We start from the raw sequence: 14,130 nt of genomic DNA on the forward strand, positions 1-14,130 counted from the left end.
CATCGTAGGGTTGTGCTTGGTAAGTTGGGAGTGGTGCCTGGTGCTCCAGCATAAGATCTGTGCTTCGAGGCCAGAGTCAGTCCAGATCCAGGGGTGGCTCCAGAGGGCTCATTTGGCGTCTGGGGAAAGCCCACTGGTGGTATTCCAACAGGGGCACCACTCAGTTCTGTGGGGCACGAAGGTATGCCAGATGTAGTCAGTGACCCAAAGATGGCATGCATGGCCGCATAGAACTCCTTTAGTTGGGAAAAATGAACTCACTGGCTCCTGGGGTTTTAGGGTGGTGATAACCAGACTCAGCATCCAGCTCCGCAGGAGTGTGGACTAGAAGCACGAGAATTTGCAGGGGGTGGAATAGAGACAGAATGCTTTAACAACTTCTTTTTGTGCTTCTTGGACCTACCTGGCTTCGATGATGACTACGTCGACTTTGACGATGACCAATCATGAGACCGCCTCTGAAACTTGGTTTGAGAGCTCCTTCGGGACCAGGAATGGATTGGACCCTTCTTTTGCCAAGCTGCTAGGAGCTTCATCGCGAGCTCCCAGATCACCTCTGAGTACACTGACCGACAGTCTGGGCAGGTCCTGGAGTCATGGTCCCACCCCTGACACCAAAGACAGGCCAATTTGGGGAGGGGGAAGAATCAGATCAGACACAGACATCTGTCTGTGACATTCCCAACAAGGTTTGAAACCTGTAGGTTTCTGAGGGACATGTGTCTAGCACATTGGGAGCAACAGCTCAAAAACATTACTTATACATCTCCCTCCCAGATCAACAATTGGATGGATCGATCTACCACACTATTGGTATGTCCCTTTTTGAGACGTGCTTTTGAATGACAATTCTGACAACAACCACTTTTTAGAATAAAGTCAATAAATAGTTATATACGACTTCATACATTTTCCAGTTTCTCCAATATTACACATCGCACGCTTTGGACTATTATTACATTTATCAGATCTAAAAGCTTTGAATCAGGCAGTGCAAAAAACATTCCCCATCTGCAATCATCACCCGCCCAAAAGACAATACAGGATGAGGCGTTCTGTAGATGACTGGAAAGACTATGCAAAGGAAAAAAAGAAAGGAAAGCTCAACATAGAACGTCAACAATACCTCAGAGGGAGATGGCAGCCAATCAGCAGTAACGTTTCAATGGTACCCATTTGTGAAAGCCGTCGCAATCAGAGGTCCCTGGGAAGGTAAAATTGGAAAGGTCGTCAGCGCTGCGTTCATGTAAGATCAGCGAAAAGCATGGTAATCAAGCACTTGTAAGGCAACTGCTCCAGGCCCTGGCATGCACTGTATGAAAAATCTAGAAAAGACCTGAAACCAATGGCAACACTTAAATGTTTAACTAAAAGGTAGGGGAGCTATAGATACATCTCTTGTACTCCCCTTTTATACTTGGGAGTGAACACTTTCAGTGTAAATATGTATACAAAGGAGACCTGGAAAAATTGAGCTTACTGAATTTCTTACAGGTCCGAGAATAAACACTGGACAGAAGGTATATTATCAGGGAAAGAGTGCTCCTATAACTGGGGCAAACTATAGAAGACCGAATCTGCGGTGGCTGAGAAGTGACATTGGAAAATACTACTTCACTGGAAGCCCCGACTAGCCATCTGCAGGGGAAGAAAAGAAGGAATTCAAAGGTGCCCCGAAGCACTCCGTGTTGGTGAGTGAGACCACGTGTGGCTGCTGGGTAAACAGCAGGGAGGGATTAACAGGCTAGATTGTTTGCCATAAATAAGTGCCTGTGAAGGACTCTCCCTTAGGGCCTTTTGTTCATCCTGAAGCCCAAAGGTCTTTCAGGGTAAAATGGATTTTCTTTATAGGTCAATGTCCCCTTTGTACAGTTTCAATAAGAAGCTACGAACTTTTCAGCTGCACTGAATGCAGTTGAAAAACATTTTCTACACAGAATCTAGATGGAAACAAATCGCGCTGTATTGAATGCTTTTGTAAAATGTTCGCTGCACTAAACGTAGCTGAAAATATCTGGTGCACCGAATCCATTTAAAAACGCCTGGTGCACCGATTCGAGTTAGAAAGCATATGGTGCACTGAACGAGGCTAGGGACACCATCGAAGAGTCCAAGAAATAGAGCGTGGCCAGGAAGCAGGGCCAATCACCAAAGGGACCAGGTCGCAGTAGGGCCACGTAACTCACGAACTCAAGGCAGTACTTTTATTTCAAGTCCTTGGAGGTCGAAGTCCTCAGGTTTTCAAGCACAGCCAGGCGTTCATTTCAAGTCAGAGATGGAAATGAGGGGAGCTCGATAAACGAGGATGGATGGTAATTCAAATTGATATATTGGAGCTCTTAGCCTATAATAATATTCCACATTTGATAGTACAACGGATCCGATGGGATTTTAAACTTTTGCAAATTGCACTGTGATGGGAATGGAACCGAACGCGAATTCGGAGGCTGGGAGAAACAGCCAGAAGGCCGGAGGAAAAAAAAAAAAAAAGATTACAAATAAAAAAGGCTGGGGGAAGGATCGCAGAGCCCAGCTCAGCCAAACAAGACGTGGTCCACGTCATTTCAACGGACGGCACTGTGCACTTAGCCTCCACTCAACGCAAGATGGACATACTTAAAGCCGCAAAGCCGTCAATCAGGTTAAAGGGTGTGAAGGGCAGAAGTTTTTTTAAAACACTCCACCAGAGAAGTGTACACAACACTTTACTGTTGTGAAATATATGTATATATATATATATATATATATATATATATATATATATATATATATATATATATATATATATAGTTACAACTAGAAAATTAAGCACCACCACAGAAAAACTGTTTGCTGAACTAGCATTGGTAAGATCCTTGCTTGTAAAAATGCACACCATAATGACATCATTCTACAGCTATATTACTGGTCTGCTATGTTAATTTTTGGGGGGGTGGGGGGGGGGGGGCAAGCTGAAATGTTTATACTCAAACACACCAGGAATGGGAGAACAGAAAGTACACGGTTACCCAATTTCAAAGATGGAGCAACAGCTATGGCAAGGATTGTGTGAGTAGCAAAGTTTCGAATCGTGTTCAGTTTTTCATCCTGGACACTATATAAAGCAAGAAGCAGCTGCAGCAATTGAGAAAAAAGTATTCCGCCAATGATGTAAAGAGCCTGACGAGTAGTACATTAAATTGTGTTATTCGAATACGCAGGCATCTATGCAATGCTTCACTCCTGTATCCAGTGTCAGACAACTTCCCAGTAGGCCGGTACCTACTTCTTCATTGTCCCACAGGCCCTTCAGGTGCACTACTCAGCTGGCCAACTACCCCATCTCACTACTCGTCAAGTGCCACCTTTTCAGGCATCCTGAATAAGCTTATGAATCGGATCCTGGATTTATGCAGCTAGTCCAGGTTTTCAGAATTGCTAACAATTATCTGCAAAATCTGAGAGTTTAAATCTGCAATTTTTGCACACTGACTGCAAAATTGTGCTCAGAACTCGTTATGTTACTCTAAAATCAACTCTAGGTGTAAAAAGTGTAGGCACAGAGGCATAGGAAGTGCACCTGGAGTTTGTGCTAAACGTAGCCCGGTCCTGCTCCTGTAACATGGGTTGTGAGATGAGGAACCATCAAATTAGGAGGATTAACAAGTGCAAACAAACCTGAATTACACAGCTTTTGTGCAATAATAAAAACACTGCATCTAAGTTCATTCCTGGGGTATAATTAATGTATAGGATCATCATTAGGACATTGCTACAGTGTCCGGGGAGCTGCCAAAGTTCTAACAAATGGAGTAAATGGTGGTGCTTCCCCATAAAGTATGCACACTAGCATTTCATCATACTGATATTGTATAAAAACAAACTAGTCTTCTAGTGGCTTTGCCTCAGCATCATTATACAACTATTAACCACCGCTGCGAAGGTCAGCTTGCGGACTAAGGGTGCAGGGGTGCTGCAGAGTACTGAAAAACAGACAACACCCAGCACTACAATTATTGAACTCCATCGCAGATCCCAAAAGGATTGCATCGGCTACTATTGATACGAGATTGTAAATGTTTTGTTCCTCAACTATACATATGTATGAGAACACATAAGAAATCATGAGACGTACACTCCTAAAAATACCATGAAGGTACTGGAGCTCATCTCGCAGGCGTTTATTGTGAATGAGGACTGATGTTTACTTCATCACTACAGACTGCAAAACAATGAGGATGTGAAGCTTTCTCGTGGACGTGTGGAACTTCTACTGGAACACACACTGGAAATTCTGACTCCACCAGTGAGCGTGCAAGAGCAAGCGCACTTCATGGAGCAACCAACACATGTAATCAACTTGGTGGTTACGGACTTCACAGAAGAAGTTGATAATCATTCAAAAGACAGGAGGAGCAGTGGTTTCACGTTGTCTGCTCTAAAAGCTGATTTTCAATCCAGTGAGATCCTGGAAAATCATGTATCTTCCTGGACTCCTATTGCCTTATTTGTCAACATTTTATGAGTTTAAAAAAAAAAAAGAGTCTGAATACAACATTAAGGGATTCAAACCTACAGAACTGTCGTTTACATTTCATCAAGCCACCAGCTGAAGTTCTGCCCAAGAAATACACATGAAGAGCTGGATGACCAATTCAGCAAAAGAAACGTAGACGACCTTCCATGAAGGAATTAATCATCTCAACCAAGGGTTTGTGATTTCAAACTCAACCAGTGCATTGGTACAGCTTTATAAAATGCTTTTCGTGCACCGTTAGACCTCCCTTCCATTCTTGAGGGCATGGCGGGCTCTTCAGGGTGGCACTTTCAAGCATGGCTTACGCGGCAATGGAAAAAACTGCAAACCTTCCGAGGGAACATGGAGTCTGACGAGCACACCCATTGGCTGGTTCACGAAGGTAGTGGGGCAAAGGAGAAGCAGCACCAAACAAGGACTAATTTGCAGTCCTATTGTGGCATTATGTCTTTAAAATGTAATTACACAACCTGCCCATTTTGAAGCGTGGGTAAATCGGTTTGCTTTATGCTGGGATGCAGACACCTGCAGCGCGGCGCCGCTGCTCGGAAGCTGCCAGGCAGATTCAAACAATATCCCACCGACAACACAGCGAGACAAACAATATAATCGGAAAAACAGCAGGTAGGGCGCTCCAAACTGCTTTTCTTTACTACCTTTTACAATGTTTCTAATGTGGTAGAACGACAAGGCAGCGACAGCTTCTTCCATGACCCTGGGCTACAACCACTACTGAAAACTCACATTACGTCTAGTTCAATCCGTAAGCCCCAAACATTGCCATTTTATGTTTAACCATCTATGTCGTTATGTGGAGGTGTGCTATTTACTGCCTCGAACGGTTCCACCATTCTTGCACCAGTTATGAACAAGGCCCTCGAAAAAGGTTGGTTGTTATAACCACAAAACACCGTGGTCTTTCTGGGACTTGAAACAAGACGCAATGCTCACAATAGACAACCTAACAATATGCGTCTCATACCAATTGGTCTGCTACATATCGCCCAATTACCCCGTATCAGAAGGCGATAAGTCAACGTTTCATCAGGTATTTCCCTGGCTTTGTGAGCAACACTCATTCACCTACGTCACTGGCACGCAAGAGAAAAGTAATTCAACGTGGGTTCAGGGTTTAAGACCCGGACTCTACTCTGGCTCACATGAAACACAAATGTACTAGTCTGACTGATTCTAAACAGGTGCAAACCTGGAAACTGCCAAAACAAAACGGTTAAGGGAAAAAAAAAAAAACTGTAAGGCATCCACCCCCAAAATGGGTCCAGGGCTGTTCTAGCTCAGAAGACGCCTCTCACGAGCAGATGTCAGGAGTTTAGGTAAGGATGTCACGCTCCTTAACATGGCTACAAGGCGATTGCCATTTCATCGGTAAGGAGTAGGCAAAAGGCCTACAAATGTGTATGTTTTCTCCTCACCTGTGTTGGAGCAAAAAATTTACCAATCCTCCGAATCAGAAAATATTTTGATGAGTCAAGAGAATCATTAAATGGTGTGCCTTGTGTCTTTAAGCTAGGAGCCAAAAAAAAAGGCATTTTTTCACAACAGGCAACAGCACATTTATGCGTATATGCACGCCATGTCATCCCAGTTTGCTTTCTCATAGGTATGTGGCCTGCACTGGTATAGTGTAAGCATGGGAGTTTTAGTCTTTTTGTTGTCTCTTTCTGTTTGCTTTTGTTTTGTTCCTCTTTTTCCACGGACTTAAGCAGCAACTGTTGTGAGGATGGGTTTGGTCTACACTTTGCTGGGAAAAAAAAAAAGCAAAAAAGCAAAAAAAAAAAAAACAACAACCCCCCCCCCCCAAAAAAAAAAATTTGCCATTTTTAACACAATCACGACACCACTTTAAGTTTGTGGTACTTTGTAGTACAGTGGACTAAACTCTGAAAGGATGTGGTCACTTACAATGAAGAGGTGAGTGCTATCTCAGAACTACAGAGGTGGCACCGGAAGGATAGCAGAGCCAAGACAGCTCCTGGAAAGAAGTGGAAAACTAAGCTTAAGCTCTTACTAACCTCTATCTCTTTCTACTACTACTCCGGACCACTTTCTCCTGCTCTTCTTATAAAAAATGTTTTTAAAAAAAATGTTACGGCACTATTTTTAAATGCCACTTACAATGATCTACAACACATTTGCGGCACAACCTTAAATACAGTCCAGTGCAGAAGGCCAAATGCATTCGAAGGCACGGATCGATGACCGGGGCGGGACCGAACCGAGATCTAGCAAAATACAGATCTGAGGGTCCTTCAAACTTGAAATGGACCGGTGATTCTGAAACGTAATGCAAACGATGCTTAAGGTACAGGGATTCTATAGAACAGCGGAGCAGAGGTTCAAACAAGAGTTTTCAATCCAGCTTATAATTCAGGTGACAGCCTGGGGCACTGGAGTGTGCAGTTCTGAAACGGGTCTATTAGTAAATTCAGGAGGTCAGAGAGAACGGCATCGCTGAGCGGCAAAAGGCTAAGTGTGCAGTGCACTGCACAATTCATTTTTAATAGGAAACCTGGAAGAAAATGCTGAGCTCAATTCAAATCACAGAGGTGGAGAATAATGAGAAAAAAAAAGAAAACAGTTACTCACAGCCATTCCGTGGCCAAAGCCGGAGCCCGGCTGAGGGCTGGCGGCACTTATGTAGTTGCCCACGCCAGAGTCCTGACTGGCGGTCCCGTAGATGTCTGCCACCGGTCCGGGGCTGTTCGCCCCCGGGAAGCCTCCTGGTCGACCGGGGTTGGTGCCTGCCGGGGAATTGGGTGCGCCAAAGTTGGGTTGAGCACTGTAGCTATTCAGGACTGGTGTGCAGAGAATAGAGCTGGGTATCAGGCTGGAGCCTAGCATGCACAGTTATAACAAAAGCCAGACACTATGAGAAACAGCCTGGGCATGACTTCCAACACTCAACCAAGGCCATGCCAAGGAACAACAGCACAAGCTGCAGCGTAGGCAGCGACACTACTGAATCAAAGCATGGCACTCCAGTTAACAATGTGCAGTACAGACAACCAACACAATATGGCATTCAAAGACTGTAAATATTCATGTCAACAAATTATCACAAACAAGATATACACAGGGATTTGGCCACATTGCAGTTGATGCTCATGCATTAAAAACAGTTTTCGAGATCTAGGCACGGTGAAACAGCATTCACATCCCATGCAAACTACAAAGGAACCAGTCCGCGACTACACGTTGTGTTAGTACTGATATTAAGACCTCACCAAGTCTCAAAGCAGATTTCGCAACTTGGGAAACCATTTTGAGCCGCAAGAGGTTAAAAGAGTGGGTGCAGACATGGGAGATGGAGTTACATGCTCATTATGCAAAGACTATGGTACATAATTAACTATGGTACAACGCGCTCCAACTAGATTATTATATGATGGCACTGAATAGAATTAGCCAAAGATTTCGGAACCAGTACACCTGTATTGTAGCTAACACGCTACGTTCATAGTAATGTTTTATGCAATAAGTATAATGCCATTCTTTAAGTATTTTTTTATATGACTGGCATGTGCTCACGTATAAAAAAAATCCTGCAGCATTTCTTTAAAAATATAAGCTAACCTAGCCTCAGCTATGCATTTCATCCGGAATGTGAGACTTTAACTATATTCAAAGCTCCTTATTAACAGAACAGCCAACTCCGCCAGTCCCCAAAGAAAGGGAACCAGTGCTTAATTTCTGCTTGTTGTTTCCAGTGCTGAGCACCGGCACTTATTTTTGAGAGCCGGCGCTTATTCTTCTGCCTCAAGCATTTGCTGTGAGCAAAAGCCAAGTTTGGGAAAGACGGAGAAAGAGAAAAACGAAAATGCAGCACACTATTCACCGAAAAGCGCTTTGACGCCTCGTCAGGGGTAGTAAGAGCTATATGAATACGATTACAGTACAATACAATACAATGAGGGACAGCAGAAAGCCACAGGTGTGAGCTGAAGGGGCAAGGAGTGGCTTTAAATGGATTGAAGAGCTCCAAGATGGCTTCGGGTTTACGCTGCCTCAGTGTTCGCACATTTAACTGCAGCAACTGCATGTTTAAGAGGAGGTCTTTCGGCACCGGCACCTTTTTATTTACAAATTAAGCACTGAAGGGAACACATACCTAGAGTGTGCATGCACAAAGTCCGATTGTGCTCTAAGCACTAGGCAAGGGGAGAAGGCACGGCTAACAAAATACAAACAACAGTACTCGCTGGAGGATTTAGACTTAGGGCTATGGGGTCCGAGTGGAGTCTCTGCAGAGGCTGCCAAGCAAGTAGTAGTCGTGAACCCTTATAAGATCTAATGTTCGGAAACTAGTATTGCCCTAAACAGCCAAACAAGTGTTTTTGACCTAAGGAAGAGTGTCATTCTCGCAAAACAAGTGTGGGCAAATGTGTGGGAAACATGGACGGTGACCAAACTGAAAACTGGGAAATGCCAAACTTGCATACATGTGGATAATACTGATGAGAACTGCGTTGAAAAAAAAAAAGTAATGAGATTAGTGATACAGAATAACTTGAATACATATTTGCAGGGAGGTACTGAACAAATTGGGCTATTCAGGAAATAAAATGAGATCTACAAATTAAGACAAAGTGACTGGGTATGATTGAGTGTTCCGCAAACAAATGCCCAACTCCAAAAGTTGGCATTGCCTGAAAGTGGTTTTCAGCATGTCAAGGCTCAAGACCAACATATGAGGCACTTTGGAGGGGATGCAGTTCGCCTATTAAGAAAAGGTACAAGGCAATAGTCCCTCCTCAAAGAAAAAGAAACATTAAACAAATGCTCCTGCCGCTCTGCTTTTAACCACACACCTTAGATGTGGCAGTACTCTCAAATGATTAGCACACACTACCACGCCACAAAGCGGGGGGCTCTATCACTGTTGCTGCTGGTTTAAAAATGATAATAATGTAAGTACATGTGTGCTGTTCAGAAACAATACTGTGAGAGAAAATTCCTTTTTCACACCCTCAAAGCCATTTTACTCTCAATAGAGGGGAATGCATCTCTACCAGGTTATGAGGGAAACAGGAATCTCCAATCATAGGATAATCAATTCGGAAGGTTCGGACCTAGAGAGGGGCGTTTTATTCAAGGAACAATATCATCAATGATTGTAATTGGCAGATTAAACTAAACAATGGATACATCTGCCAGCAATACTTTTTTCTTCTCCCAGGCATTTTTCTTAATGGTCTGTGGCTTCCCTCTTGGCTCCATCCAGCACACAGGCAGTCTGCACTGCAGCCTTACTACTACTTGTTTGGAATATTAGAAACTTCTTAATGCAGAACTAGCCCATTGGACTACAAGCTAAGTACATAGTAAACTCATTAGGAATACAATGTCTTGTCTCAGGAATGCAATGCACTGGTGTGCTGCTTCAAAAGAAATTATAAAGAACCCAATAACAGCAGAAGTAGAGCAATCTAATGGAGAGAAATAATAGTGCACAGTAAAGGTGAGAAAATTATACAACTCACTCCAGAAAAAACATCCTTTCCCACAAATGGTAACCTGCCATGTGATCGCAACTTGAGCAATTTCTTGGTTAATCTAGGTCAAGACCGTAGCTTATTATTTAAAAAAAAAGGTGGTAACTCGCCAAAACTTAGCATGAATGACGATGCTGCATTAAACAAGCATTTACAATGCAACGGGTCTCGCGTTTGCTCATGTTAGAGCTGATCGCGTTGTAAACTCCTAACCCGACTTTTCACCTATCGGGCAAAAGTGCATTTGTGTACACAACCCGAAAAAGTGAAATTAGTTATGTAAAGCGCTCGACTTCTGCCAAGCGAGATCACACTCGTAAATTAGAGAAAAAGAAGTCCACGAGCCCGATGGAAAACAGCGAGCCTCGCATGTTTTCTGTACTTGGTCCCTGCGCTCGAGGAGGGCTAGCCACCGGAAAAGGCATGACGTATGCTTGCCTTCGACTAATGAAAGCAAGCAGATTTTATTAGGCAAGCCCACGAACCAATAAAAAACACTGACGTGAAGTTGACAGGGCTCCGAGCCCTTTTCTAAATACAAAAGCGTCTCGCTGCGATACGATACGCATGCGCGAGTGCATGCAACGCAGGCTCGACCCTAAAAAGGACTGCTGTGGGCAAACCTAGGACCAAGTATGCAGGGGTGCCACCTTAAAAGAACTGTAGTTCAAAAAGGTACTTCTACGTGGTGGAGGGAGGAGCAGCGAGGCAAGGCGTTACACCCACGCGCCTTACAAGAATAATCACCTGGTACAATGGTGTAGGTTACAGAACACTAAAGGTCAGAGGGCGTGCCACGTGACCATGTTTTAACTAGAACTAGTTGCCTTCGACAATGCAGAAGATAATTATAGAACAAGCTAGGGCCTTTTGGCAATGCCCTCAATATAGGGTGTTGTATTTCACTGCGCTCATTTATCTGGTTTTGAAGTGCTAGGTCAATCTAAGTATGAAATTCACTTGGTTCCTCAATCGACTCGCCACTAGCCATTATCTCCTGCATCACGAAGTTTGGCAATCGGCCAATATCTATGTGCATGCTCTGAAAATCATCTTCTCTCTAAGGAACACACAAGGGCAGTTGCACGTTATCTAAATATTTCCAGAATCCAGCACTACCATGGTTTGTCTACCCACTAATATACCAACACCAATAAAAGTGACATTCCTCTACAATGCAGCATTAATATATGAGAGGAAAAGGTTAATCCACATCTCCCCTACTCTGAGGCTACCTCGTTGGCCTCTGCTAAAGGAGCGAATACCTTGTAAAATGAGTTTACTCACTCTCAAACCAATATACATAGGAAGCCCATGCAAGGTCTCAGTATCTAAAGAGTATATCGAGCGGCATGACAGCCTAAGGTTTAAGATCACGATTTACCCAGAAGCACTTCAATTCTGAACTCAAACACTTAAAACAAATACATTACAGCGCCTCTACAATTAGAACTCTTTGCCAGTATAACAAAAAATATTAATCGACATCTTAGAGTTAAGAACGGTGTGAAGATTCATCTTTCCAAGTTATACTTGCGTTGATAGCGCTCTTAACTAGAGCAAGAAGAGAAATGATGAGCATATTGCCTCACCTTCATCAGTTTGATATAAATTCATCATTGACACTGACTAGTATTCGGCCTATCCTAATCTCTTAGTTACAGCTATACATAGGCACTGACACGTACACATTCTGTCCCTTCCTGTTCCAAACCTGCATGGACACATCTTGCAAATTTTTTCTTAATACATGAACATGCAGTATCCATTGATTAGGCACCTTCTCACAGCTATTTCTGTAAGTGAAATTATATCTGATCATTTTTTGTAAAGTATTCATACTGGTCAGTACACCAGCGCTATACAAAAAGATGAAAAAAATGTAGAGCTATGCAGGGGGGTTGAGTACTGTCCCAAAGAACCGACCTCTGCATTAAGTCATTTTTCACTCAGATGTTTGATTAGTTGATGTAGGAAGAGTAGCAGTATTTGGACTGATAGGGGTTAGGATTATGTGTGACAATACTTTTCAGATTCAGTGGGTTTAATAATACTCTAGTATTCATATTTTATGGTATTTCTCAAAGTGGTACTATATTTCAATTTGGTGATTCACACCACTGATGTTCGAGAGACAGCAGAGATCTAAGATTGAACTAATAAGGAACAGGGTGAGGGTCACAGTTTTTCAAAAGAAGCATGATAAAAACTGGTCAAGAACAGTCCTAATCAAGTCATTGATATCTGGCAAATGAACGCAAGCTAGGGATGACAGAGTCCTAGTATCACACTACTGCAGAGGTGAGGAAGTAGGCTTGTGTAAAGCACAGGTGTAGTAGGCCAAGAAGCAATCTAGAAGTAATGTCTTTTCTTTGTTGGTTATCTCAAGCGGGGCATCCCATATTGCAAATAGGCCTGTTTCACCATCCTGTGCTGGTAAAAAAATCGGAATAATAGATTAAGGACAACACGACTATTGAGATGAGTACAGTTTATCTAGAGGATCTACAACAGAGTAGGGAGGACTAGAAATGGACTATAGTTGGTAGTGATATTTGTGTTCAGCGTAGCCTTTTGAGTAGGGGAGTGGAGATGGCACACTTGAGAGTTGCTGAAACTATTACGTCTTTGAGGTACAGGTTTAAGACATGGCTTATGTGCCTGATCAAGATGTCTTTATGCACTTAAAAATTTGGGGGCTTAGAAGTGTCTTGTTCAGAAGTTATCACATGGGCTTTAGGGAAGTCTGTCTGAGGAAGGGCAGGGATTGGTTGCTTGTCTGTTTCAGCAATCATTTATGGCTCTTTTAGCAATAATTTGTGGCTGTTTTAGCAGCGTGTTCTTCTATGGAATGCCTAGTGCAGCTTTTTGTGATTTTGTGAAACAAGGTTGATAGGCTTTTGCTAGTTATCTGTGACTAGGGCTAGGTTGGTGGGAGTAATATCTTTGGAGATTAACCTAAATAATGTGTTAGCAGTTTGTTCACTTGTGAGACTTGCGGTGAAGTGGTCTTATTATGCACAGAGGCAGAACTGTACTATTCAAGACTGTATATGTTTGGCGACCCTGTCCAAGATGATATATTTCTTTAGCATTTCTGTGAAAGTGATTTAAGAGAGTAATTAAAACAGGTCTTTCATTTACTGATGAATGTTTTGAGAAAGGTGGCAACCAATTCTGTAGTCTGACGAATGCTGCTACTGAGAGACTGCAGTATGTTTTGCTGAGTGGCAATGACATTATGCTGCAAAGAAGGTTTAGGGGGAGATAAAGATAAGCTTCTATAGGAATCAAAAGCAGCAGGTGTTTGCTCCCATTGCTGTTTTTGCTGATAGCTGGGATAGTTGTAATGGTAATAATGGAAACCGGCAATCTTTCAACAATGATCCCTAAATTACTTGATTAATTAAAAATGTTATTAGGAGGAAATTAGCATAAACCAATGGGGTACAGCTGAGGCAGTTCCTAGAAGGAATATACGATGGGAAAGGTAAGCAAGAGCTAAGCTGGAAATTATAGTTTTCTGTACACCTACCCTGAAGGGTGTCTATAAACTTTTGTTTTCTGAAGCTGGGTGAAAACTGGCTTTTGTAAGCAAGACTACAATTTAAGATACAACAATTAAAAGAAGTTACTAACAGGTTTAGTTCGAGAAAAAAAACAACCTTGAGATAACTAACTATATTTTGAAATGATCATAGCGAAGGTGTAGTTGTATCTCTTTGTTCTTCTACGTGCACGTTACTACTGCATAATGTCAAAGGAGGGACTGACAAGTAACTACAGGACTGCACCGCACCCACACTGCCTCAAAGGTTTGAAAGCAAAAAACAATAAAAAAAAAAGCGTTGTGTTTGCTCCCAAAATAAATGCATGCAAGGACACCACAACACCGTGAAAAGGATAAACAGTAAAGATGCTAAAGTTTACGTGTTAGTAATGTAGAGCAGAGGTGGCTAACAGTAGGAGGTGTAGGGTACATATTTAAGGTTTGAGTTTAAGACGTGGAGGGTTAGAGGTATGAGGCTAGGGCCATAACGTTAAAGGTACATAATTAAGGGAACAGAAGTCAACGTCATAGGGTTCAAGGGTATGAGATGG

General features: G+C 42.7%; 1 protein-coding gene across 19 annotated transcripts in view; it reads right to left on the reverse strand.

The window, feature by feature from the left end:
• MSI2 (musashi RNA binding protein 2) overlaps positions 1-14,130 on the reverse strand; it is a 1,016,916-nt gene that overhangs the window by 54,929 nt on the left and 947,857 nt on the right. For 6 of the 19 annotated variants that reach the window (XM_069226626.1, XM_069226631.1, XM_069226625.1 and 3 more), the window contains 2 exons: positions 7,124-7,332; positions 1,127-1,204 (listed from right to left, as the gene is read on the reverse strand). The exons of 3 other annotated variants lie outside the window; for them this stretch is intronic. In XM_069226626.1, coding sequence (XP_069082727.1) covers positions 1,163-1,204; positions 7,124-7,332 — 251 coding nt within the window. In that variant the 3' untranslated portion in view covers positions 1,127-1,162. Of the gene's footprint in view, positions 1-1,126; positions 1,205-7,123; positions 7,372-14,130 lie in introns of all 19 variants that reach the window. 10 more of the 19 variants (XM_069226630.1, XM_069226624.1, XM_069226627.1 and 7 more) reach the window with 2 other exon arrangements.

This window comes from Pleurodeles waltl, chromosome 3_2 (assembly GCF_031143425.1).
Source record: "Pleurodeles waltl isolate 20211129_DDA chromosome 3_2, aPleWal1.hap1.20221129, whole genome shotgun sequence".
In the NCBI taxonomy this organism is placed as follows: Eukaryota; Metazoa; Chordata; class Amphibia; order Caudata; family Salamandridae; genus Pleurodeles; species Pleurodeles waltl.